Here is a 25,759-nt window from a genome sequence, read left to right on the forward strand (position 1 = left end):
TCTTGATATTTGCATCAATCCACGTTCAAGTGCACGGGCTACAAAATTATTTTAATTTAATAAAAACCACTTGATGATTTGTGCATAAAACTATGATTTTCATAATAAGATCTGTCTGATGAACACCCCAAAAAATGGATTAGGTGAAATTCACGTAATAATTATTCTTTTATACACCTTCTTTTGTTTTGTTTCTGCCGTAGACCCATATATAAAAGCTAATTACGACTCATCCGTTTGTAGTTGAAAATAAGAATAGAAATCGAAAATGAGCTCTTAGTTCTCTAATTTAATTTTTCATGTAATTATAATCTTGTTAAAAGAACAAACTTAAAAAATGTAATTTTTTTGGTGTAGTGATAATAATAGTGGTATATGGTTGCATCAAACGAAACGTCCTTGTTTTGATCAAATCGTGTTGCTTTAATAAACAAATCAAGAGTATTCTTTTTCGGATTTGGACTTCCAAAGAGGGCATCTTCATATTTAAAAATTTAAAGTGATGAAAAGTCAATTCAAATTGGGTGTTTGAGTTCGTCCAATTATTAAAAGGGGGGAAAAAGAAAAAGAAAGAAAAAGAAAAAGAAAACTTGGGATCTAATTCACTCCAAAAGTCCAAAAACAGTAGAGTAGTGTAACACACAACATAAGGAAAATGTAGAATGAAAAGGAGATTCTAAAATTTGAATTGATACATATAGATTATTAATATTTTGGTGTGAAATTGCATAAATGGTGTTGTTTTTTGTTAGTTGTTGAAGGAAATGAAAGATTAGAGAAAAAGAGAAAAGAAAAGGAAAGGAAAAAGAGAGAAAAATTGAAGAGTCTTTGAAGGTTGGTCTCCTGAAGAAGACTGGTATTAAAGGTGGGCCCAGGCGGAATGAGAAACGGAAAGGAGACGAGAGAGAGAGAGAGAGAGAGAGAGAGAGAGAGAGAGATTGAAAATTTGAAAAAAGAATTGGTTGAAGAAGAAGAAATAATAAGGGAATCCAAGGTAAGAGGTAAGAGGTAAAGAAAAGAAAGAAAAGAAAGAAAAGAAAGAAAAAGAAAGAAAAGAAATGGAAAGCAGAAGGGACCCAGTAACCCCACCACCTCACTCAATGACTTTTGCATTAAAAGGTGTTAAAGGTCAACTCTATCCCACTGTCTCCAACTAATAATATATCTTGTCCTTTCTCTCTCTCTCTCTCTCTCTCTATTCCCGATTTCACCGAGTCCTCAATCTAACGGCTATTCTCAACCCTTTTGACCTTATCTCTCTCTCCCCACAAATTTAAAACCCTCATCACCCCTTTTTAAACACAAGGGTCAAACCTCCTGACATTTCCCTCTTACGTGCTCCCTTCTCATTTGCTCTACCCTTTGACGGCACACGGACCACAATCCACACCTCACTTTGACTCCAATCCTTTCCTTCCCTAATTCTCTTTTCATCTTCTCTCTTTTCTTCCTTTCCTTTCCTCCTCACCACTTTCTTCTTCTCTCCCAATTTCACTTCCCTTTTCCTTTTTCCTCTCAATATAAATACTCCCTTTTCTTTCCATTCCATATGCTTCTTCTTAACAATAACATGGCTGTCGAGCTCCTCGTCGGATTTGGTGATGCTACACCTTCTAATCATTTCACCCCCAACATGGAAGAAAATGCTGCTGTTTCTGCTGTTCAAGAAGCCGCTTCTGCTGGGATTCAAAGCGTCCAGAATTTCCTCCGATTGATGTCTCATACAACTAATCACCAACACTCCCAACATGATTCTTCTACTTCCTCTACTCCCAATAATGGATATCAAGCCGTCGCAGATTCCGTCGTTAATAAATTCAAGAAGGTTATTTCTTTGCTTGACCGCAACAGAACCGGCCATGCTCGTTTCAGAAGGGCTCCGGTTCTTACAACTACTACTACTACTACTACTCCGCCTCCTCCTCCTCCGCCAAAGGTCAAGCCCCAGCATCAAGATCCGAGTTCGTCGTCTCCGATTTCGGTACCTCCGGTTCAAGTAAAGAAACAAGAATCAGTTTCTGCTTTTAAGGTTTATTGTCCAACGCCTTCCTCCGTTGTGCGTTTGCCTCCTCTGCCTCACAACAACCCTCATCAGCCTTCTCATCCATCCAATACCTTTCAAGCCCAGCAAAATACTTCGTCGGTGGTACTCAAAAATGGGTCTGTAGATAGAAAAGATGCGACTACCACCATCAATTTTGCAGCCTCGCCCCCAATCTCCGCTGCAAATTCGTATATTTCATCGTTAACTGGAGACACCGAAAGTTTACAGCCATCTCTGTCATCTGGGTTCCAGTTCACCCACATGTCCCAGGTCTCTTCTGCCGGAAAGCCCCCTCTTTCATCCTCTTCGTTAAAGAGAAAATGTAATTCCATGGAGGATTCCGCCATGAAGTGTGGCTCATCATCCGGTCGGTGTCACTGTTCCAAGAAGAGGTTGGTTCTTGCAACAGACTTAATTGAATTTGGCATATATTCGATTCGTTATTGAACTGTGAAATCTCGATGGTTTTAGCAGGAAAAACAGGATAAAAAGAGTCATCAGAGTTCCGGCCGTTAGCTCAAAACTTGCGGATATCCCACCAGATGATTACTCCTGGAGAAAGTATGGGCAAAAACCCATCAAAGGATCTCCTCATCCAAGGTGTGTAATTTTTAGTTTGAATCATCATCTTTCAATCGGTATGTTTGTGTGTGGTGAAATGAACAACTCGTTAAATGAACTCGGTGGATTTAGTGGGGGTAAGAAGAGAGGAACTCGTTGACCTGTGCAGTCCGTTCTTTTCCAAGCATAATAATATATTGGAAGAAAAAGAGTGTATGATTTGATTATAGGGGGGGTTAGCTTGTTTTGTTTGTTTTCTTGTAATGTCAAAAGGCAAATAAATAAATGAAAGAAGTTTATTTTTTTTGAAAGGTTAGAGTAGAAGGAAGGACTGACAAAAAGGTCAATTTGGTAAATGTCACAGGGGATATTACAAATGTAGCAGTCTGAGAGGATGCCCAGCACGGAAACACGTAGAACGTGCCTTAGACGATCCAACAATGCTGATTGTAACTTACGAGAACGATCACAATCACGCCCACTCCACCGAAACACCTGCACCGCTTGTTCTCGAATCATCATAATAGTCAACTCATCCAACGGCCACAAATCTCCATCAATCTTATATATATATATATATATATATATATATCAAAAACAAAATATATATATAATTTGGAAAGCTACAGGTTAAATTTATAGGGACCAATAGTCAACGCTACGGCTTCAGCACCGTCTCCAAGAAGATTAGTAGTGGGTGCGTTGTGCTGTCCGTCTATATAGAAAATTAGGGATATGCCCCTTTGTGTTCCCTCTCTCTCTCTCTCATGAAGGTTTTTCTTTCTTTTGGGGATTTGGAAATTTGAAGGGTGTGGGAGTGGGAAGAGGGAAGAGGGAAGAGGGAAGAGGAAAGGCATGGGACGGTGGGATTTGGTGGGTGTTGAGTCACGCTACTTAGTGGGCCTTTTTGTTTTTATAAACTTTCATATGCTCTCGAATATTAATATTCCTTCAGAATTTTTTTTTATCTTTATATCATATTGGATTAGATGGTGGATTTATTATATATATATATGTATGTATAAACAACAAACAAAATATCCCACCTTTATTCCTTCCTCCATTTCCATTTCCATTTCCACCCAATTTTTATTCTTCTATGTAAATTTTCCCATTTATTTATAAAACTAATTAGCAAACGTTTCGATCCATGGGGTTCTTCTGGATTATAATTTGTAGAGCAATGCTTTGTCGTTTGCCAAGAAGCTTCGTGGTCAGATCTAAATAGAGAGGCAGAGATTCTGTGTCTTCGTGTAGTTGAATAATTGTGTGCTTTTTCTTAATAAAAGGTGAATAAAAAAAGTGTTATTTTCCCTCACTGGGGCTGGGTTTCACTCCACTTGGGCTCATTGACACTGGCCCAAGCTCATAAGGGTCATGAGAACTATTCATGATCCATTCACTTGCATGTATGCTTCTCTGCCATTTGATTATGGGAAAGAAAGTAAACTATGGATTGGTTCATTGGTTCACCAATTACAGTCCAACATACGAAATTTAGTTTTCGTTATAGATTCTTTTTAATAAAATATGTCAAACATGTCTATACCTTTTCAATATAGAAGTGAAAAAGGGGGCTGATTTTAAATGTGTACCAAGACCATTGAGTTCTTGTTCCACTAAGGCAGAGTCCCAGCTGTATCCAATAACGCAATCGTATTTATCATCTTAAGATAATGGAATCCAATGGGGAAAAAGGTGACTTCAATAAAGAAAAATAGTTGACTTTCATAAGACCTATCTCGATCCCCCAATAGAAGACTGTTGTTCTTTACAACTCACACTGAATAATGTATGCTCTCAACAATTATCATGATGTTATACTCGTAACAAATCATAGTCTAAATGCAAGATTAAATATTATTAATTATTTAGATCTGTACGAGTTCACTTTACATAATACTAAAGAGGAACAATATGTAAAGCAAGCTGATTTAAAGATGAAATTGTTGTCATATCCTATTGAATCATATCTTCAATTTGATGAGCATTTTATGCGATGGTGGTCTTTTATACATAGGCACGCTTCATAATAGTTTTTTTTTTTTTTATCATTACCATTTGGCTTATGTTTTCAGTGTTGGGACTTGGAAGTCCTGGACCCATTTTCTTGTAAAGTTTGGGATCCTTGATTTCCACTTTTGTACTGTAACATAATAACATAACTTTTTGGCTTTTGGTTTTATGCTTTATAAACATGACGTTAAAATTAACCTACCAATTTATAAACCCATACCTACTCTGCTTCAAGTTTCAAACCAAAGAGGTTTCCAGCATATCCTTTTCTTTTAGCTAGTGCTCAGTTTCTTATATATAACAGGCTGTTTTTAAGGACACTTGGTTTGATTTTGCCACCTCTATGCTTTTAAAATCCTGAATAACTACAAAGCAAGCAATTTGTTGGGTTGATTATGAATAACATACCTTCTAGAGTTTTGCTGTTTCTGTTCTTCAACCTGTTTTGTTCTTTGGTAATCCACGCCATAGCCAGCGGTACCAACAGCAAGACGCAAGATTTCAAAGTAGGTAGCACCAGAAGTTCGGGAAAAGGCTGTGATCACAGCTGGTCTCACTGTAAGCAGCCGATAACTCCTCAGCCATCTTCTCTTTTGCCTGTAGAAGCAGAGGTTTTGACATTCGAAGATCTGAGGCTTTCAGTGGTGTATCCTGTGATTCAAAAATTCAAGTCAATTATCACCTCGGATCCTCTAGGAATCACTAAAACATGGGTTGGATCGGATATATGCAACTACAAAGGGTTTTACTGTGACAACCCACCGGACAACAAGTCTGCAACCGCGGTCGCATCCATCGACTTCAATGGCTTTCAACTCAGTGCACCATCCCTCGATGGCTTCCTCGATCAACTGCCAGACATTGCTGTTTTTCATGCCAATTCCAACAATTTTTCTGGCACCATCTCCACGAACATTGCCAAGCTCCCTTACCTATACGAGCTGGATGTGAGCAACAACCGATTATCTGGTCCTTTTCCCACTGCTGTTATTGGTATGAACAGCCTCACGTTCTTGGACCTTCGTTTCAATTTCTTTACTGGGTCAGTCCCACCTCAAGTCTTCGTGCAGGACCTTGATTTTCTCCTCATCAACAACAACAATTTCATGCAAAGTCTCCCAGACAGTCTTTCCATCACCCATATTCTCTATCTCACCTTAGCCAACAATAGATTCAGTGGACCAATTCCTGGTGGCATTGTGAAAGCTTTGACATCTCTGACTGAGGTTCTGCTCTTAAACAACTCATTAACAGGGTGTTTGCCGTATGAGTTAGGATCACTTGACGAAGCAATTGTGTTTGATGCCGGCCATAACCAACTAACAGGACCATTGCCCCTTTCGTTGGGTTGCCTAAAGAGCGTGGAGCAGTTGAATTTCGCAGGAAATCTACTGTATGGAATGGTGCCGGAAATGGTTTGTGCGCTCAGACATCTGGTAAATCTAACTTTATCGGACAATTATTTCACAGTTGTTGGGCCACTGTGTCGGATTTTGATAGGGAGAGGAGTGTTAAATATTAGGAACAATTGCATTCCAGATCTTCCTTTCCAGAGACCAATTATTGAATGTGCAAAATTCTTGGCATTTCCCAGAATTTGCCCTCGCATGTGGTCTTATACTTTAATGCCCTGCATGCTTCCCCCTTTCAATCCCCCAATTTCTTCCATTCCCAAATATTGGCCACATTTTCCCTAGTTTTATACATTCCGAGTCTCATCTCGGAAGCGCATTGCCTATGTTTTTCAATTGTAATTCCAAGAATATTCTCAGTAACATCTTTCATCAACCCCACAGCAAGGGGGAAAATTCATTATTGAGATTCCTAACTAAGAACATCTTCCGACGAGACTTATCCGAGGCATTCATATTTTGGCTTGTTTAACCCTAACTAAGCAGATAAATAGAGATACCTGTTACGAAAATCCATATCACCGTGGGGGAACGCTGAATGCTTGTTGGGTAAGCCTAATTAGTGGAAGGAAGCTATGCCTTTGCGGCTTTCCTCCAACGAGCTCGCCATAGCCATGAGACAAGAAATTTGTGCATGGGGCAGTGGGGTGTGCGGCAGCACGGCCAGCCCAACTTCTGTTGTTGCCCACTATCTTGGGATTAGTGCTTTGGGTTAGGTATCAATTGTCAAATATGTAAATGTTTTTAAAAAGTTATAAATATTGATAAATGGATAGCCTCTCCGTTAAAAATATATATAGTAAGAATATATAATCATATAACTTACAATATGAAGAAATTTATTTAGGGACAGATATAAAAATTTGAATCTTTTACTCCAATGCAAGTTATTAGTGGTATCAACCTTCGTCTCGTGTAAAGCAATAAAGTTAAAGCATTCATATTTATTTGAATATTCCAATTTAAATGGAGTGATATTTACGTAAACTTTAAATTTGCTTTTAATTTCTGTCCAGCGCAAATTTGCAATTTTACACCAATTCCATTACTAATTTATTTTTTTAGAACAAGGGAGAAGTTCCTTCAAATTCATTTGTTTTCAATATAAAAAGTTGATTCTGAAAATTGATCTCAAATACTAAAAAAGAAAAATAATTTTGGAAAATAAGATATATAAAAAATAAAATTCGTAATTGGATTGTTAGACGAGAGATCGGTGGTGGGTACCAATGAGAATTTGCTAGAACCATCTGAGCATATTTCAATTACGAAATCCATAATCAAAATAGAACCCCAAAAGCCAAAACAAACTGTGCGATGCCCTTGATTTCTCATTGTATAAAAGCAAAGCAATAATACCTTTAGCTTAATTTGCCGATGATACCATGGACTGTTCGAACTCCGACATGATGGAGGCTGAATTTCCGTCTATCACAGCCGGCGAACGCGATTCCGTTCGCCACTTACTCACATTAGCTCGTCAATTCATCAATCAACGAAAGCCTTCCCAAGCTCTCCAAGCGGTATTTTAATATAAACCTCCCTCTCTTTGATTTTTTTTTTTTTTTTTTAATCTTTTCTTCTTCTTTCGAAACCTTTCTGCACTGCCTTCGTTATATTTTTAGCTTCTTGGTTTTTTCTTTGAACTGTGAATTAAATTACTTCAGTTGAGTTCCGGTTGCTAAATGGGACAGAACAGTCGCTAATAAGGTTTTCTTCCTTGCTTGACAAATTGGAGAAAGGTTTCAACTTCTTGTAGAGCCGAATTTTCAGATGATAACTATCATTCGTACATTTCTACTAATTGGGTTTTTCTGTTATTCTTAATCCATCATTAAAATATCTGCTAAAGAACCCCCTTTTTGACATCCCAATTTCCTCTGAAGGTAGACGAGAAAATACCATCACAATCTGGAGCTTTCTTATTCTCAGCGTTAAGGATAGCTTGCTTGACTTCCATCTCTGAAAATTCAATTCTGAAGTTTGGAATGATACATCTTTTTTATTTTAATGGTGATAATAACAAACGCGAATGTCTGAAGCTCAAGAGAGAGGGCAATTTGTGAAATCCCCATTCACTTCTCCCACCAACGCTCACGAGGAAAAAGAACGAAGAACAGTGGGAACGGAGGACGCAAGTGCTTGAAAGAAGATGGAACGTATTCAAATGCTTCATTTAGTGGCCTTACTAAGAATAAATAAAGTAAATTGAAAAGAAAAATATTTCCCATTGACAAGTGTAGTGGCCAATAACTTCGCTGTTATTTCGTACAGCGCTGACAAGAATTCTAGAGCTACGGACCCCAGTTATGTTAGAGTAGATTTTTTGGGAATCAAAGTAGTATTAGCTTCACTAGGAATTCCATTTTGATGTTGCTCTTTATAGAACTCTTAGAATACCAAAGAGTCCCCTTTTCTTACATCCGTCAAGTCTATAAGAAGAAAGAATCCGTCACTTTCCTTAGCTCTTTTATGCTCAATGTTAAGGATGGCTTGCTTGGTTTCCATCCCTGAAAATGGCCTTCTGATGTTTTTTCATTGATATTTTGGTGCGTTGGATTTATTCTATTAATCAAGCTCTCCTGCGAGATGGGTAGTTCCTTTTGTGGCTAGTTGGGGTGTGTGCTATTCGGAGACTTTGAGGTTAGAGAAACAATGAATTTTTTCAAACGCTTGAGAGATCACCGATTGAGGTTTAGTCCTTTGTTTGATTTAGTATGTCCTTGTGTGCTTTATTAACGAAGCCCTTTCATAATTATGTGTTAACTGTTAAGTCTTATTTCTTTTGATTGGAGTCCCCTTTTATGATTTATCTCCCTTTTTGGGTTCTGTTTTTGTATACCCATGTGCTATTTTATTTCTTCACAACGAAAGTTTAGTTATTCATAAAAAAAGTCAAGTTGTAGTTAAATTTCAATCAGCATTCTGCACAATTGCAACATAAATCTGTCATCACGAACTGATTGCATTGATCTGTATATTTGACATCTGATTCATGACATACTGAAAAACAAAGAAAAAAAACACTACGATGGGGTTATATTTGTCAACATTGTTTTGAAAGTAACATTTCAAAGATGAACTGTATTATAGAATTTGAAATGTTTTAAACCTTTCTGTTCATTGACCTAAAGATGTCTTGCACCTATGTTTACCAATTGTATACTACTCTTTTTTTTGTACAAATGGAATTGTATGTTAACTCATTTTATACCATTAGTTTTCTACCCGTGTTGATTGAAAAATATATTGACAAACATATGGTATTTTGTACCTTTTAGAAGAAACGATAGTACACATGAATGTAGTTGTAGTAGTCAGCTCAGATGGCTAAATCAATGGTCAAATCATGGATGGAGCGTATTAGGCTATTAGCTAATACCTTAAAGAACAGAATAAAGAACAATAAATTTTATTAATAGCTTTTGGCACCTTGTTTGTCATGTTCGAACAGGTTGTAATGGCAATGAGAACTCAAGGTGGGGATGCAGCAGTCTTTCAATCTTTGCATCGTGCAAGGGAGCTATACAGAAGTCGGTTACAGGAGACTGCTGATGTTGATCAACTAGCTTCTTTATTTGCAGAGTGTGCTATAGCTGAAGCCCAACAGCCTTTGAACCCTGAACCTACTGAAAGTAACAATAATATGTCTAGCTCATCAGTTGTCGATGGTCATGCTAATTCAATTCTGGCAGAAACTGGTAGGATGCAAGTTGTTATGGATGCCTTCTCAGATGGGAGCAGTTTTATTTGTTTGCAATGTGGGGGTCTTGTTAGTAACCATCGCAAAGATGAGCATTATGCATATTGGTGTGCCCAGATCTAACTTGTTTTAGTGTATCAATCCTCATTCTTGTCTTACCTGGCAAGAAAATATCCTCCAGAACTTGTATTTGTGTCTTTCGATTTGTACATGCCACAGCTGCTCTTATGTTGGCACACCCCAGTTGTTGTCGATGCTAGCAAGCTAAGGTTTTAAATGGTGTTGCCAATTGTTGTGAGTGAGCTCTTTCTTGAGTAGCTTGCAACATATTCCTCTGTACAACGAGAGAGATAAGAGATATATAAACACGATCAATTTGGTTTGCCAACATCATCCTCATACATAAGTTCTCATTTTAGAAGAGGCAGTAACCAGACCCATATATGGACTTATTGTATGGAGATAACACCTATTTTTTTCCTTTCTAATCGTATTTCAAGGCCTACCAGGTTTTGCAGATAACATGGACTGGTGATCGATGTTTTCCATATTCTGATTATTTAATTCTCATGTGGATAGTTTTGGTTTATAATATAGAATCATACAGAAGTATTGCGAGCAACTCGTATTTATATGCATGTTTTATTTTATGAGTTGCTGACCTTTGTTAATTGAATGAGAGAGGGTCACCGTCGTTTCTTTTTGGTTTTCTTTAAAAGATCAGCGAGTACTTATAGTTGAATAAATGCATACGCTCACTGAATAATAGGCCTATGTTTCAACAAAGTAGCTTTGTGAACCAAGGATCCAAGAACGACGACTCTTGTTAAAGTTGTAATATGGTTAGCAAACTGTTGCACTTCAGCTCTCCTTGATGATAACACGATCGAGGCAAATTAAAATATCTATGCACTTAGAATGAATTTTGTTGACAAGACTTTTTTCCTCCTCCATTGTTTAAATCCAGTGAATGAAGACAGCCGACTATTGAAAGCATGCTCTAAGAGCTTGTTACTCGTCCAGTAAAGCTGTGTAATTTTAAATTAAGAAGGTAGATGCGTGTGGTAAAAAGTGAAGTAGATTTTTTAAGTTCATGGTATAAGGAGCCGTGAAGGCATAGATTAACTGTTCTTAGTTGTGGAGTATACAAACTCTTTATGCCAAGAGTGGAGTTGAAAGTTTGTCGGTGACTTCTATTTCATTTTCTCTAAATAATGTGAATTAATGTGTTGCAAATATCAAGTTGATGCTCCTAAGTCAAAAATAAAATAGAGGGGGAGAGTAAAATCCAGTAGTTGGTGGTTTGACAATTTGGCTGAAAATATTAATACAGATTATTCAAATCATCAAGTTGATGAAAGTTGTTAAAAAGCAGCCTTGCTTTGAATCGTGATAGATTCACATGTCCGATTGTCAATAGGGAGGAATTTCATTCAATCCTCATTCTTCTACACGTTTAACATTTGATGCCCCAAATTCCTTGTTCATTATTCAGGAACAATTAAATCCTTTTAAGAGGAATTGATATATAATAAACAAAAAATTAATCAACCGTTTGAATATGAGAATCAAAGAAACTAAAATTTGTTTCGAGTTCGATATCGATTTTATGAGATGTTTTAGGATGAGCCATTGGCCAAAAAAGATGCTATTTATGAAAGAACTTGGGAGTGTTTATTTCCGACCATTACTTTCCCATCATCGTTTTTATTTTCCTTTGAATCTTGAAGAGTGAGATTCATCAACGTCATTCATATCATTTCCTATTCGTCTGCAAGGAAAAGAAGCATATTCTAAAATCAAAGATAGCAAACTTGGTATACACTTCATAAAGTTTGATTCGAAGATTCTTCTTTTGCTTCAATACAAATACATTTACAAAGCTTCAGTCCTCAAGTAATAAAATTAGTCACACAATAAGATAAAACATATTAGAAAGAATTCTGTTTTTTTTTTTTTTTTCTTCCTTCCTCTCCAGCCTAATAGTTCCTTTCAACAAATCAATATTGTATCAAAACGAAGAAAAACCAAATGCCTAAAAAGAAAAAACCTTCCGTACGTATGCCTGCATTCCTTTTCTTGTTATTGACAAGATATACAAAGGAGCGGGAAGAACATTAGAAAACTTTCTTGGGCGAGTTCACTATCTATCCATTGTATCTATGCTCGCCCTGTTCCCGCACTTGCGGCCTTCTTAGCTAGTCAGATGACCCCATTTTGTAGCATCCACACAAGCTTTACAAGATGCTTCAAATGTGATAACCACGACGAAAAAGAATCCAAAATCACAAATCTACCAAAATGGTTTTCCATTTAAGAAATATGCAGATATCTCATTAGTCTGACTTTAGCTGCTGTCATTGGAGAAAGGTCATGTCAGGTTCAAGTAGATAAAAATAGATGAATCAGATGACATTAAATATAAAAAGATATCACTTCAAGTCAGTCTTGCATTCAATGAATCAAAACTGTAGATGCAATTTAACAATGGGATCTATCCAAATATGATCAGAATTTTAACCTACTCAAATTGATTTTTGAGTATGTAGTTCAACGAAGTGAGTTTAAAAATCAAGAAGAGTACCTGCAGTTATTGCAATTTGTTCCTGTGACATGAGGTGGAATCATGGTTGAAAGTCAATGATATTTGGGGGACAATAAACCCGAAACCACCAAATATCACATCCCAGCGGGCAGCGCATGTGGTCGAGGCCTTGATCTCATTATTGTTTCATCACTATGCCTGATCCATTCTGAAAGTCTCCATGGTTTCTGCCACTTCCATTTGAACTGTAATAGCCACTGGTGATGACTTCTCTTCCATCTCCATAGTTTTCCAGCTTGTCCTACTGTTGCTAACTTCTTCATTGATAAGTGTCCTATTGGTACCATCTGCATTAATAGCACCCTTCTAAGAAAAATGTGAGCTCAACTCCTACACGACAGTAAATGAATGGGATAAATTTTAACCTTTCGTGCATGATCTAGGATTGCAGCAGAATCTCTAACAGAGCCATTGGCAATTCCTGCTGTATACTTGAGTTGCTTAGGGGCTGGTACTGACATTGGAGACAAAGGACCACTCAATTCATCAGCAAAGTGTTTCAATGATGGTGGTGTACTCTCATGCTCACGGTGGACCTGAAAAGGATAAAAAGTGCCAATAAGACAGATTTCTAATTATGTTTACAACGAATATCAAACGATGGAAATGGCAAGATCAACCAAACTATTAAGGAACTAGATATAGACAGTGCACCCTATCCATCACTAACTCAATAAATATCTCAAACTACCACTGATTACTGCATCAGCTACTTGAAAAGTTTCAAGTTTTCTTTCATGATATTATACAAAAAGGTCACAGGATCTATGTCATATCTGTCACTGTCAATACAGCTCATTAAAAGATCTGATTTAATATTTCACAGGATCGGTCTTGCCAAAACAAGGTTGAAGTATCTGTGTATATTCCATTTTTTCAGGTCGAAGTATACCAAATTAACCACTCGGCAGAAACATAAAAACCTTCACTGGCAAGTAAAAGTAGGATTTCGTGTCTATATGCAGCATGGAAAAGAAAAACCTAATGAACATAAATCTCACCGGTGCAGATGAAGCTAATGCAATTGCAACAGCCTTCTCTCTCAATTTTAGCTCTTTTTCTACTTCCTTTCTCCGTGTCTCACTCTGCCGCAACAATCCCACAAGTTCTTTCAGTTGCTCCTTCATTTCCCTAGTTTCCAGTTCCTTTTCCCATAATTGGCACCTGAAAAAAATAAGCAAAGTGATGCTTGAAAATAAGTAGACCAGTGGAAATTCTTATTTAAAAAGGATGATATACATGGAAAATTTTGAATATCAACCAATTCTCGTTAAATGCCAATTTCACCTTTCAGGTCCAAAGAGGAAAAATAAATTGCTGCTGGGTAGCCCCAAAATTTCCTGATTTTTCTTTTGAATTATCCTTTCATATTTTACATTATTCAAGCACTGAGTACTCACAATCCAGGAAATTAAAGAGTATCACTAATTCTAAGAAAAATATCGGCTGCAGGAGCAAAATAATTACCGTGCATCTGCAAGAGAATTGAACATGTATTGAAGCAAATTCTTAGCATCTCCCATGGAGCGCAACTGGTTCCAGCGTCCGCGGTTTGTGAAGGCACGCTCTCGTTCCTCTGCCTCTGAAAGTTGTGAAGCCATCGCCACAAGGGAATTTGAGGATATGCTTAGCATGTTTTCAAGTGATGTTATTCTGGCCATTCTCGCGGTTGGTGACATAGAGGACACTCTGATCATGCAAAAGACAAATTAAATGCTGTCCACTTCTTTATGTGAGAACCTAGAAGGTGAATTATTTTGTTTGAAAACAATGCTTACCTAGCGAAACCATTTTTCCCTCTTGGAGGGCTGAGGCCTTTTGAAGCAAACTCATCCACTTGCCTCAGCATGGATAACTCGTCTGCAAGTGCAGCTCGCCTGTATTGCAGAAAAATCAATAAGTATTTGATTTTTATTATATGAAAAATACAATCAAGGTCTCTAGTATAACTCGTACACTTGGCTTTGTTTTTCATATTCAAAACGAACTTCATGCACGTTCACCATCACTTCCAATTCATGGTCGAGCCAGCGTTGTAGAGATTTCTCATTGCTCTAGAAAAGAGATATGTCCATTAGAATCGGGATCAAGCTGACATAGTAGTGAAGCAAGCAATGAAACAGCCCATAAAATACCTGCCCATTCATTCCATTTCCGTTTGTAATGCCTAAAAAATCAACAAAAAAGAATAAAATTTAAAATCAATTATATGGTATAAGCATGAAAACGCTTCTCCTATTAACAAGGCATTTATTTAATAAGAATAACAAATTTAAAGAACAAATGAAAGAATACACGGGCATAAAAAAACCAAGCCCACAAAAGAAAGAAGACGCCTACAAGAAGGACTCCAACTGTACAGAATCAAGATCAAAGGGTATGCATAATGATATATGGGAGGAAAGGTGACCCAGAACAGAGATGCTCCTCAAAAAGAACAATAAAGATTAGCAAAATCATAATACATCCCAAGCGAGAAAATACCTGAATTTTCACGACCATTAGATTTCCGGGCTTCAAGTAGTTCTTTCAGCCTCTTGGTGGCCATTGCAGCCTCTTCTGTTTTTCTTTGAAGAACCTGGTACAAATAAATGCATAATGATATATGGGAAGAAAGGTGACCCAAATTTTTCATAGAACCAAATTGCTATCCATTAAAGAAAAGTAACATTTTAAAATCTCTTAAGTGGAAACCTTAAGAGAAGCTACAAGATAATACCATAATCAAAGCGTCCAATGCATTTGAACCTTGTTATTGAAGGAAAGACCTTTCAATCTAATCCCTAGTCAAGTCTACTTTTTAGAACAAAAACCTGCAATCTAACCTTGTTGTAGGAAATAGGACAGAGAGAGGATGAATAAGGTGTGAAGTAACAATGAAGTACTAACCATTTTCTGCCGCTGATTAAGAGCTTGCAGTTTATGCCTTTCATATTCATTTCTCCTGCCCTCCTTTTTCAGCTGTTTTGCCAAGTTGTCAACAAAAATAGTGAATAACAGATATGAGGAAACAAAATCGATACAGTCGATAGTAAATAGTAATACATAATGGGATGAAATATATTGTGAAGTGATGCAACAAAGAAACTGTAACAGTGTTGCCGCTGGGAAGCCAACATGCCACAATCTTTCTGTTATTTTTCTCAACTCAAATTGTTGAGTTTTAATCATTTACTGACTAGGTTAAGAGGTCAGAATTACCTTTGACCATTAAGATAACACACTCACAATAAATAAGAAACAAAAAGTATTCTAAGTAAAGCTAATATGAGAACAGAGATAAATAATTGAAAAGTTAAACTAGAGTATACTTTCTTCTTCTTAAATCTTCTGGTTGTTGAATTACCTGGAGGAGCTCTTTCTCACGAGATGCTTTCCACTGTCGAAATTGTTCTGCCTCTTGTTTCATCCTTTGTTGCAATTGAACCTTCAAGTTTCAAGACTCAGCAAATGGAGAGAAAAAAAGGAATAGAGGTGCATATATGCAAGAAATAAAGGGTTTACCTTCTGAGCTTTTATGAATTGAATCTCGTCCTGCAATTTTTTCGCCGCTTCATCACTTTTTTGTTTTTGCTTTAGTAGCTGAACCTGGTTTTCCTGTTTCTTCTTGAGTTCTAGAATCTGAAAATAAATAAATTATAAGAATAATAATATGTTTAGAAATCAAGTTGGAGACTTCCTTTTCATATGAAAATGGCGTTCTAAAAAGAGAGTAATTTAATCACCTGAGCCTCAAGTGTTTTGAGTTTTTGGGAATGTATGTCATGCAATTTCTGTGTTTGACCATCTGAACAAGCAGCCAGGTTTTCAACTTCAGCTAACAATCGATCCCTCTCTAGCTGCAGGAGTGATAAGAATGAACAAATTTTCAACACAAAAAATGATAAAGATTCTACTGATGTAGAGGCTAACCTGGACAGCTCTTTTTTCATCTTCCAGTTCCACAATTTTCTTCCCAAAATGCTGCTTGAGAGCCGCTGTGTCAAATCCTCCAAAAAGTTTCATTTCCGACTACAAAGTCATTAAAATGAAAATTAAAACAATGCAGGAGGATAACAATGATTTAATGTAAGCAAAAGCAGATCTCCATATTCTACAATATAATAACTAAACCATATTTAAAAGTTTTGTTAGCCTCGTAAAATTGACAACTTAAATTTTCTACTGTTTCCGTCGTCCAAAGTTCACCTCTTTTTGCTCTAGACGTTTGTTTAGTTCATGCAATTCCTTGTCCATGCTATTTTGGAGAAGTGTATGCTCCCATTCTTTTGCCACCTCTTCATCAATTTCTGGAGACTCACCTGCCAAACTTGGAAACTAAAATTAGTAAAAGCTATTAAAAAAACATGGAAAGCAAAGCAACATAAACTGATAATCTTTAATGTCAGAAAAGCACAAACAATACTCAATTACGGTTGAGTTTCCAAAACTGATGAAAAGTGAAGGAATAGAAGTCTAAATTAGATAAGGTCATACCTGATATGGTTTCACTCATTTGGAAATCAGGTGATTCAATACTTTGCAATCCCCTTTTGAGCCCATCACTTTTGGGAGAGCAATTCATCAGCCCATCACTTTTGACAGAGCAAGTTATACCATCCTGAAAGATAAGGTCCAAGGTTCAAATACAAACTTGCCGGGGAGATAAACATAGCCAGCATACATTATACATATTCATACAAGCAAAGGAAAAGGGTGAGGGTGCACATACCTGGGCACAAACTTGAGCATCTGTTTCACATTGGTCCACGATGCCACGTCGGCTACGGTATTCATGAAGCTCACGACAGAGATCCTGATTGGTTGCTTCAAGCCAGGCAATCCTTTCCTTGAGAACCTATTACAATGTTTCAGAAATTACATGATATTCAAAACATAAAGCTATAAAGTGTTTCATAATCATGTACCTGAATTTCATCAGATGAAGACCCTCCACGTGCAAAAAGTTCTGCCTGCAGGTATTCAAGTTGCTGTCGCATCTTTAACATCTCATTAGACATGGGATCCCTGTTGACCTGGTTGGCAATGAAGAAGAGAAATATATTCATATAGAAAGAGTATAGTATTCATCATCCCACTAAACAAATAAGGGAGTTTCTATATACTTACAACAGGCTTATTTTGGATATTGCGAGCTCGATTTGCATATTTCAAAGTGTTGAGGGTTTCCTCAGCGTTAATATCGGCAGGGCTGATGCAGGCTACGATAGTAAAACAAGATTATTATAGGAAGAACTTAATATAAATAACTTTTAACAAATAACAAAAGGACATGCAATTTTCAGACAGAGAAGAAGGAAAAGAGGAAAAATATTGTTAGGCGAGACCAAGCGTAGTGGCAATTGGTGAAAAAAAAAATCCATTTTGAGGCAATAAGATACTCTCTTTTCAAATGTTGGCCAACAAATGCCCTAATAATTCTGTTATCGATGGAGGGAAGATGTGGGAAGGACACGGAGAAGCACAATGCTTTGGCAAAAGAAGAAAGAGATACATTTATGCATCAGACTAAACAAAGATTACAAGTTTACCTATCATAACAGTTCTGCTGTTACCACCAAGAGAATCCTGCAAAATGAAGAAATTTCATTAGCCTCAGGGGGGTGGGGGGTGGGGGGAGTGAACGTTTCTTGAGGACATGATTCTCTCTTCTAGCTGAAACAGTTTTCTTGGGTGCATCTTTCAATGAAATTTTTTTATCAAGTAATTCATTCCACATTCAGAATTATAATATAAGAAAACGTCTAACTGTAACAGTATTCTTGTGAAAAAGACTATCTACACTAAAACCAAACCTGTAAGAGTCGAGTCAATTTACTGTCCCTATATGGAACATGAACCCCTTCTTTGCGCTTCTTCTCATCACCAAGAGCACTGATGACATTACCAAGTGCAAGAAGACCCTTGTTTATATGAACTCCTGTTATTTAAAAACACACACAATCTGATGAGTGATGAACACATACAAAGAAAAGAAAAAAGAAGACAAGTGAATGATAAGTCATTCCACCAACCTTCCTTGAAACGTAAACCATCAGAACCAGTTCTCTTGGCTCGTTCAGATCCAGCTAGATCTACCAAGTGCAATTTTGCGCACAAATACTCTTCACTTAAGTTGTCAATATTGCTTTCTCCAGGAAAAGCTGGATTTAGTTTACGCATTTGCTCCAATGTGATGGTGAAGATGGCATGTGAACGACTAAAAACAGATCATAAAATTCAGCAACAGAGTCAGCATCTAAGATTGGCATAGAATTTCAGCTTCCAAAGGATACTAAACTGGAAAAGCTTTATATTCCATTAGACATGTAAAAATGATATCACTGAACAGTTACTCCTCATTGGTGTTTCGAGTAATTTAATCATTTAAACAAAAAAAGAAATATTCTGACATATAACAACATTGATGAAATATATTATATCACCCTCAAGATTAGGTTGATAGAATCTATGAGTTTTACAGGAATACTCAGTGAGCATGGTTTTATTTGACATAAACAAGACAAGGTATGCAAATCTATCCTTAATTAGGTTTATTCTACTCAAAACATCATTAGTTGAAGACTCAAAAGAAACCCCAATCTGATAAGTTTATGCAGGTTGTAAAATTTCCCTCGAACCCCACCCAGAAATTTTCTTGGTGTCTAGCTGAAATTTCAAGAGCCATGTAGACTCTTGCCTAGACATTTAATTCCCTGAATGTACATTTTGAAGTTTTACCTTGACTGATTATTCATATTCGTACTTCCTGTAGCCCTACTCAGTGATCCTTGCTCCAGACAAGAAGCCATTTCTTTCAGTGTGTTTACACTAACTTCGGTAGATCCTGCTAGAGTGATGACACCATTTGACGATTCACGAATTTGTATTGGTGGTTTCCCAGGTAGCATAACTTTCCCTGCATGTCCATTTGTACCCTCCACTTTGCTAAAAGAAGTAGAATCTAGCAGGTCTCGTACCTCTTCCTTGAGAATCTTTTTCATAAAAGAAATTATAGTAAGAGCTTTGCACAAGGACTTAAAATGTTTGGGAAAACAAATAAATAAATAAAAGTCATCAAGGAAAAGGATCATAACAACAACCTCAATAAAAGAAACATGTAATTGAAATTCCATTTGATCCTTTAGAGTTTCGATCTTGCTGAACAAGACATTCATCACTTGAGGGATGATTCCTGTCTGACAACCATCTTTCAAACCTGTCCCCATGGTATAAGTTTTCCCAGATCCAGTCTGCATCAACCAAAACTATCAACTAAAAGGAGAAACGGAATGATACGAGATTTCTTATGGACAGCACTACTCTAAAGTTACTATACCTGACCATACGCAAGAACGGTCGCGTTATAGCCTTGGAATAGACCATCCACAAGCGGAGAAACACATTCTTCAAACATTGATGATGAAGGTGAACCAGTGCTTCCGTAGACATGATCAAATGTAAACGAATGGGATCCAATTTGTACCTGCCCCAGAGGCAAAATGACATTTAATCCCACTAATTCAAAGAAAAATTAAACACGGATACACGTACATTTGTGATGTACTCATATTTGCAATATCAAAAAGAAGGAGAAGCAACAATTTGTGTTATCACGCTTCGAATAGGCAAGTTGCCAGGATCTTTTGGCAGTAGAGTAATACAAGAAAGATGCTAGAAAGCTCAAGTGTTGGGACATAGTTGAGAAGCAAAACAAGCTATACGCACACGTACACCCCAAACGAATTATAACTGTTTGCTATAAATCATCAAGCATTACGGCAGCAATCACATTTCTACCCAGAAAGTTACGAACGCTGTTTACCTAGCCAAAGATATGTGACAGAGAAATACATTTTATAAAGTTAAGATCTTAATTTGACCCAAAAATTCAAGAGGGATAGTAAGTTTGGTCATCAGAATAAGTTTGAAAGCTTCTTCGTTGGGTGAAAGTAGGGTACAATTGACTCGAAAGAAGGAAGAGAGAACCCGTCAGAATAGCAGACCACCCACACCTGGAAATTAGAATCATGCCGAGGGGGCGATGATTTCAGTTCCCTAATTGAGAAATTGGCCTAAGCAACCTTAAAGTTCGAGTCGGTTGTTCAAGTACTATTTTAATACAATGTCATCATTAGCCGCCAAATTGCCATAGTGATTGTTCATAAGAATCCTAAAATGTCAAAATACTCTCCGGTCACTCCGCCTCCTCTCCCAACTACAACCGGGAAGCTGCCGACGTGAAAATCACTGGCGAATCTGAGAGGAGGCTCAATCGATAAAAAGTACCCATTTGGCATATTATGGCATTGCACAACTAGATCTAGATCTCTCAGAACCTGGAAATTAAAGAACTCGAAAGTCCGGAAAGAAACAAATCTCCCTAAAGCAAGTAGCCATTGAGGAGTGAAGAATCGCCCTTCCCACTTCTTCCCACAATCAAATTCAAAGCTTTGAGCTACCCACATCCACATCACGAGAGAGTGAAAAGTACCTGAGGCTTTCCGGAGATGACGGTGACACAATCCTTACACCCTTGGAGGCGCTCATCGCCGATGAGCGGACGGATGTGGACGGCAACCTTAACACAACAATCCTCCCCAGCTTCCATAAGAAGCAGCCAGAGGAAGAGCAGAAAAGAGAGAATAATGGGAAAAGAATTTCCAGAAGAAAGAAGAAGAAGAAGAGATGCAGGGAGTGTAGATTATGTACGTCAGAGTCTAGCAGTGAAAGATCAATTTTTTTTGGAAAACCGTTCGCATTGTCTGAAAATGGTGGAGGAGGGTAGGATCAGAAAGTGATACAGCAACCACAACACCCCAAAAGAAGCTAAAACAAAAAAACAAAAAAACAAAAATCCTGAGCTTCAGACAATGTAAGGGAAAGAAAAAAATGAAAGTGAAGAAATAGTTTTGAAGGGTGGGTAAAGGGTGAGAAGAGAAGGGGTAGTTGAGGAATTAGAAGGGGGGGTATTGTGTTATAACTGTAGAGAGTTAACCGCTAGGACAACAACCACTATCATTTTCCTTAGTCTTCACTACACACCAGCACAGACGGTTGCGTCTGTGAAACTTCTATTGTCGTCTTTCCCGAAATACCCTTCACCGGATCGGAGGTTTAGAGAATATTACGAGAGTACCCCTGTAGAGTTTGTTTTCTTGAATACCACGGTATCCGTATTATGGAATATGGAAATGTATGAGGTGGAATGGGAAGAGGGGGAGAATAAAGTGTTAGTGGGAATGGAATCGATGAGCGAAGTGAGTCCAGCCAGTAAGGTTAATGATGAAATGGTGAAGAAGAGAGAAACAAAAACATGGTAGCGTGGTAAGGAATGCACGTGAGGGAAGTGGATGGATGGATGGATTAATTTAATTAGTTTGAAGAAAATGGTGGCTAAATGGCGCCTAGGTACCGATGGGGACTTGGCGGGGGCGAAGGAGGAGGAGGAGGAGGGAGGGAGGATGGTGGCCGGGGAAAGAAGTAAAGAGGCAAAGTGAGGAAAGAGAGAAAAAGAAAAATGAAAGAGGTCCCACTCAAAATGAGACAGTGCCAGCTGGTGGTCTCCCACACTCACATGGCGTTTGATCGTTTATAACCAGCTGGACCCCACCTTCTCTCGGTCAGACTCTGTGGCCCCCACTTCTTTCCCTCCTTCTTCTTCTTCTTCTTCTTCTCTTTTATTTTTCTACTTCCAATACTTCCAATTCTTCCTTATTCCCTAACCAAACGTATTACTATTTCCCCTCTTCTTCTTCTCTTCCAATTACTCTTTTACCCTTCCTTATTCACCTATCCTACCCTTACATACAACTATAATACACGTCATTTTTACCCCTTTTTTTTGTTTATTAGCATTCAAATTCACATCTTCACATTTCTTTTTCTGTAAAATAAAAAAGCTTTTTATACCTAATTAAGTTATACTCGTAATTTTATATTTAATTACAAAAGTATTAAATTCTTTTTTCCATATCATCTCCTTTTTTGTCTGTATGCTTAGAAATAAAATTTGTGGGTCTCCTAATCTATATTTACTTACTATTCTAAAAAGTTTCTAATATGTACTTTGCCTTTTAATTATCTCTCCATAAGTCTGTAACCTGTATCAAACTATAATCACCATCTTTTAAATAATATAAGTATTTACCAAATTACAATTTTAAACCAATTAATAATAAATAAAAGTGAGCATAGTTATGGTAATTGATTATTCACTTATATTTAAACTAGGATGTTGATTAATCATACTATTACCACACATCACATAATTAAATGTAAATAGTTATGAACTCTAAATGATTTATTTTAAAATATACATATAAATAAACACACTTTCAAAAGTTGTCGTTGTGTTTGAAGGACATATGTTGTTCATTTTTTTAGCATACTAATTCTACCTATGTGTTTCTTTACGTTGATGTTTTTTAATATATACTTTTTTTGTATAAGAACGATGAAGAAACGTACTATGAAAATTGAAAGATAACGTGTTATTTTGAATCAAAATCTCACACTGATTAGGGAATTACATGTTCATCTAGGTATATAGTTGAATGACAATTATCTATGTTAACATGAGACTTTTGAGATGGGTACCAAAAGTAAAATTGTTGTGAAAACATATATTATCAAAAGCTTAGAGAGATTCAAATCTTCACACTCACGTTGTTGACATATTTATAATTTCACTCAAATTGAATACATAATTCTCAATACATTAAACAAAAATAAATATGATTGATTAATACCCACATGGCCATTCATGTCCAAACTTAGATCCCAAACATTCCCCCAAAAAAATATATAGTCCAATCCAAGTTGATTTACACAACAAATGATAAATAGGAGTAATTAGCATAAGCGACCTCCAAAATTGTTTGTCCCATTGACAAGACCCGGCCTTACAATAATGTCAGGTAGGTTTTGGCTTGAGGGTCTATAGTTAAAATGTTGATTTATATGCACTAATATATTGATTTTGGAAGGGTTTCTTATTTGTTTGGGAGGTGATGTAGAAATGTTAAGTGGTGTTGGTTGGGGCCAATCTGTTGGATCGGTAAAGCATTTCAAGAAAGATAAGGAAGGCCCATCACAAAAGTTTAAGCAACTCGATCGTCTACACTTTTGTTTTTCTCCAACCAATTTCATCCAACGTTTACGTTTTTCAAACCCCCTCCTCAATCCATCTCTTCATTAACCTCTTCATCACACACACACACACACACACACACACACACAATCTTATTATTCCCTTTTATAAAGTTTTATGCTTCCACCCTATGTTTTCTTCAATTTTATTCACTTGCATTATTATTCAAAAGGAAATCCACACCACATGCACCTTGTAAGATTGGCCCCCGTTGGTGAATCAAAAATATATGTAAAGTCGTTTGTGTGGACAAAATTGTCGTCCATTTAAGACCTTCGTTTGCTCACTTTTTAAGATAGAGGGATAATAATAAATTTAATTTTTTTTAAAAAAAAAAGAATAAATTTTATTTAAGGTTTTTGGTTGGGTGGGTTTGGTGGTAATATTAAAAGAAGGAAATATAAAAAAGAAAAGCCAACTCCTATGTTTTTATAGAAGATGTGGACTGTAAGTTAAGCAATCAGTTTTCACATATCAAATCCTTGAGAGGGAAGGAGAAGAGGTTCTCCATCTCTTTTATTTGAGATGTAAGAAACAAAAACTTAGAAACTTTCATGACCATTCCAAATAAAAAATACTTGAATGCACATCATACCTATACATTTCACAAAATTAAATAACTAAAAATTTACTTTACATGTTACATTAAATTTTTGTTTTTTTATTTTCTTAAGATATTTTCATGTGAGTGATGAGAAGGAACACACACCCTTTTATCCCTCGAAAGCTTTATTATAAAATTAAAAGGCCTCTCGTTTTCTCAACCTAACTCTCTCCATTCATTTTTTTTTCTCTCTTTTGTAAAATCGGACCGTTACCCTGTTTGCAGCTTAAGCAAAGGTTGAAAAAACCCCACCCATTTGGCCCCCACTTCAACAAGCAATTAGGATACCTTTATTCGTCTTCCTATTTAGTCAATTAATAATCCAAAAATAATTCCTATCTCAATCCACCTGCTTCACCCTCTCTTCATTAATGCCCTAAAACTCAATTCTTCATTTATTTTTTTTAATTTTTACCTTCCCCTTATCAAAACATACCCACTAAATTATTAACCCATCTCAACTAATTATAATTATAGTATTTAAGATGGCTTCATCATAATTGATCTTATTAATTGCCAATTAATCAACTTCTAAATGACCATGATATCCTTTTTGGCATTATTCCAATATCCCTTGATCTCCGCGCTTTGAATGTTCTTAAAGACACCCATATTATCAAATCTAAAACTAATTCATCTTAACACAAAAAAACAAATTCGTCACTTTTCTATAATATTAAAATCTAAAAACACAATGCCAAAAGGCAGATATTACTATAATATAATTAAGGTTTCACTAATAATAATGTAGATTTATTAACTACCCTTCACCCTCTTCTTTTTTATATTATATATAGTACTAATATAGAAATTGACTTCTTGCCCAATAAATCAAAAACTGCACTCATACAAAATTACACGGAGGTTTGAAGAGAAATGTAAAATGAAATTTAATCAAGGTTAACCTATTTAAATTCTAACCAAGACGACGTGGAAACGAAGTTATAATGTCTTTTTAGACTATTGAATCCATCACTTTCCTAGCTTTTCTCTTTTTTTCTTTTTTGACAACCGTTCTTCTAATATACAGATAGCAGTAACATGAATCCAAAATGTTGTGATTACAACTCAATTAGCAAAGCCACATGACAAAGGGTAGAGAGATGTCAATTTTGGATATGGGGTATGGCAGGGGGACTTTGGTTTTCTTTATTCACATTCCTTCACAAAAAACTTTCTTTTGCTTTTTATTCTGATCAACATGTAAAGCTTTTTGAATCACATGCTCTCCCCTCTCCTTTACATTGCATCATTATTCTAAAAAAAATACTCTTTTTATTTTGTATGCAAGCCACTCGATTATCTCTCTCTCTCCGCCCCTTTAATTAATCATAATACATAATTATGCAAAAGAAATTAAAACCCCCTTTATATATATGTATGTAGTGACACTTAAGTACGTTTTTATTACACATATTGATTGGGAGGATAAGATATGATTGGGGGTTAGGATTTTAATTAGATATTATCATGATTATGATTAATAACAATAAAGTTAAGCTGGCCCCCAGAGGCTGGGGACTCATAAAATTTGAAAATTTTCTGTTGTTCATCATGTCTTGTCTTTGATGTAAGATGCAAAAGCTTAGAAGGGATAAGAAAATGAAGAGGGTTTGGGGATTTGGGACAGGACATGTGCTAATGGTAATAGTGTAAATGTTCCATCATCATCATCACTAATTT

General features: G+C 36.6%; 4 protein-coding genes across 9 annotated transcripts; 3 read left to right on the top strand and 1 right to left on the bottom strand.

Annotated features, from left to right (window-relative positions):
• Positions 1-981: 981 nt before the first annotated feature.
• WRKY33 (probable WRKY transcription factor 7-like) lies at positions 982-3,564 on the top strand. Of its 4 annotated transcripts, none has more exons than XM_031883647.1 (3): positions 982-2,436; positions 2,519-2,644; positions 2,918-3,058. In XM_031883647.1, the coding sequence occupies exons 1-3, from the start codon at positions 1,550-1,552 to the stop codon at positions 2,925-2,927; spliced, it is 1,023 nt and encodes a 340-aa protein (XP_031739507.1). In that variant the 5' UTR covers positions 982-1,549; the 3' UTR covers positions 2,928-3,058. The 4 variants fall into 4 exon arrangements, with proteins under 4 accessions (XP_031739507.1, XP_031739506.1, XP_011652902.1 ...); XM_031883646.1 differs by having other exon boundaries at positions 983-2,436; positions 2,516-2,644; XM_011654600.2 differs by having other exon boundaries at positions 996-2,436; positions 2,516-2,644; positions 2,970-3,564.
• A 165-nt stretch (positions 3,565-3,729) lies between these two features.
• On the top strand, positions 3,730-6,826 carry LOC101205813 (uncharacterized protein At4g06744). Its single transcript, XM_004141340.3, has one exon. It carries the CDS (start codon positions 5,017-5,019, stop codon positions 6,316-6,318), a length of 1,302 nt encoding a protein of 433 aa, XP_004141388.1. The 5' UTR covers positions 3,730-5,016; the 3' UTR covers positions 6,319-6,826.
• A 432-nt stretch (positions 6,827-7,258) lies between these two features.
• Positions 7,259-10,258, top strand: LOC101216881. 2 transcript variants are annotated; one of them, XM_004141220.3, is made up of 2 exons: positions 7,259-7,556; positions 9,488-10,258. In XM_004141220.3, the coding sequence occupies exons 1-2, from the start codon at positions 7,419-7,421 to the stop codon at positions 9,857-9,859; spliced, it is 510 nt and encodes a 169-aa protein (XP_004141268.2). In that variant the 5' UTR covers positions 7,259-7,418; the 3' UTR covers positions 9,860-10,258. The 2 variants fall into 2 exon arrangements, with proteins under 2 accessions (XP_004141268.2, XP_031740570.1); XM_031884710.1 differs by lacking the exon at positions 7,259-7,556 and adding an exon at positions 8,482-8,676.
• Positions 10,259-11,542: 1,284 nt separating this feature from the next.
• LOC101217119 (kinesin-like protein KIN-4A) lies at positions 11,543-21,806 on the bottom strand. 2 transcript variants are annotated; one of them, XM_011655823.2, is made up of 26 exons: positions 20,815-21,806; positions 19,660-19,806; positions 19,424-19,573; positions 19,062-19,315; positions 18,356-18,540; positions 18,137-18,261; positions 17,873-17,909; positions 17,451-17,542; positions 17,249-17,356; positions 17,053-17,178; positions 16,818-16,941; positions 16,530-16,642; positions 16,254-16,352; positions 16,067-16,180; positions 15,846-15,962; positions 15,688-15,768; positions 15,231-15,302; positions 14,826-14,919; positions 14,477-14,508; positions 14,298-14,395; positions 14,120-14,218; positions 13,809-14,030; positions 13,343-13,505; positions 12,707-12,877; positions 12,321-12,628; positions 11,543-12,087 (listed from the first exon to the last, which is right to left on the bottom strand). In XM_011655823.2, the coding sequence occupies exons 1-25, from the start codon at positions 20,929-20,931 to the stop codon at positions 12,416-12,418; spliced, it is 3,153 nt and encodes a 1,050-aa protein (XP_011654125.1). In that variant the 5' UTR covers positions 20,932-21,806; the 3' UTR covers positions 11,543-12,087; positions 12,321-12,415. The 2 variants fall into 2 exon arrangements, with proteins under 2 accessions (XP_011654125.1, XP_004141269.1); XM_004141221.3 differs by having other exon boundaries at positions 11,543-12,090; positions 20,815-21,805.
• Between the last annotated feature and the right edge of the window lie 3,953 nt (positions 21,807-25,759).

Source organism: Cucumis sativus, chromosome 4, assembly GCF_000004075.3.
Source record: "Cucumis sativus cultivar 9930 chromosome 4, Cucumber_9930_V3, whole genome shotgun sequence".
Classification (NCBI taxonomy): Eukaryota; Viridiplantae; Streptophyta; class Magnoliopsida; order Cucurbitales; family Cucurbitaceae; genus Cucumis; species Cucumis sativus.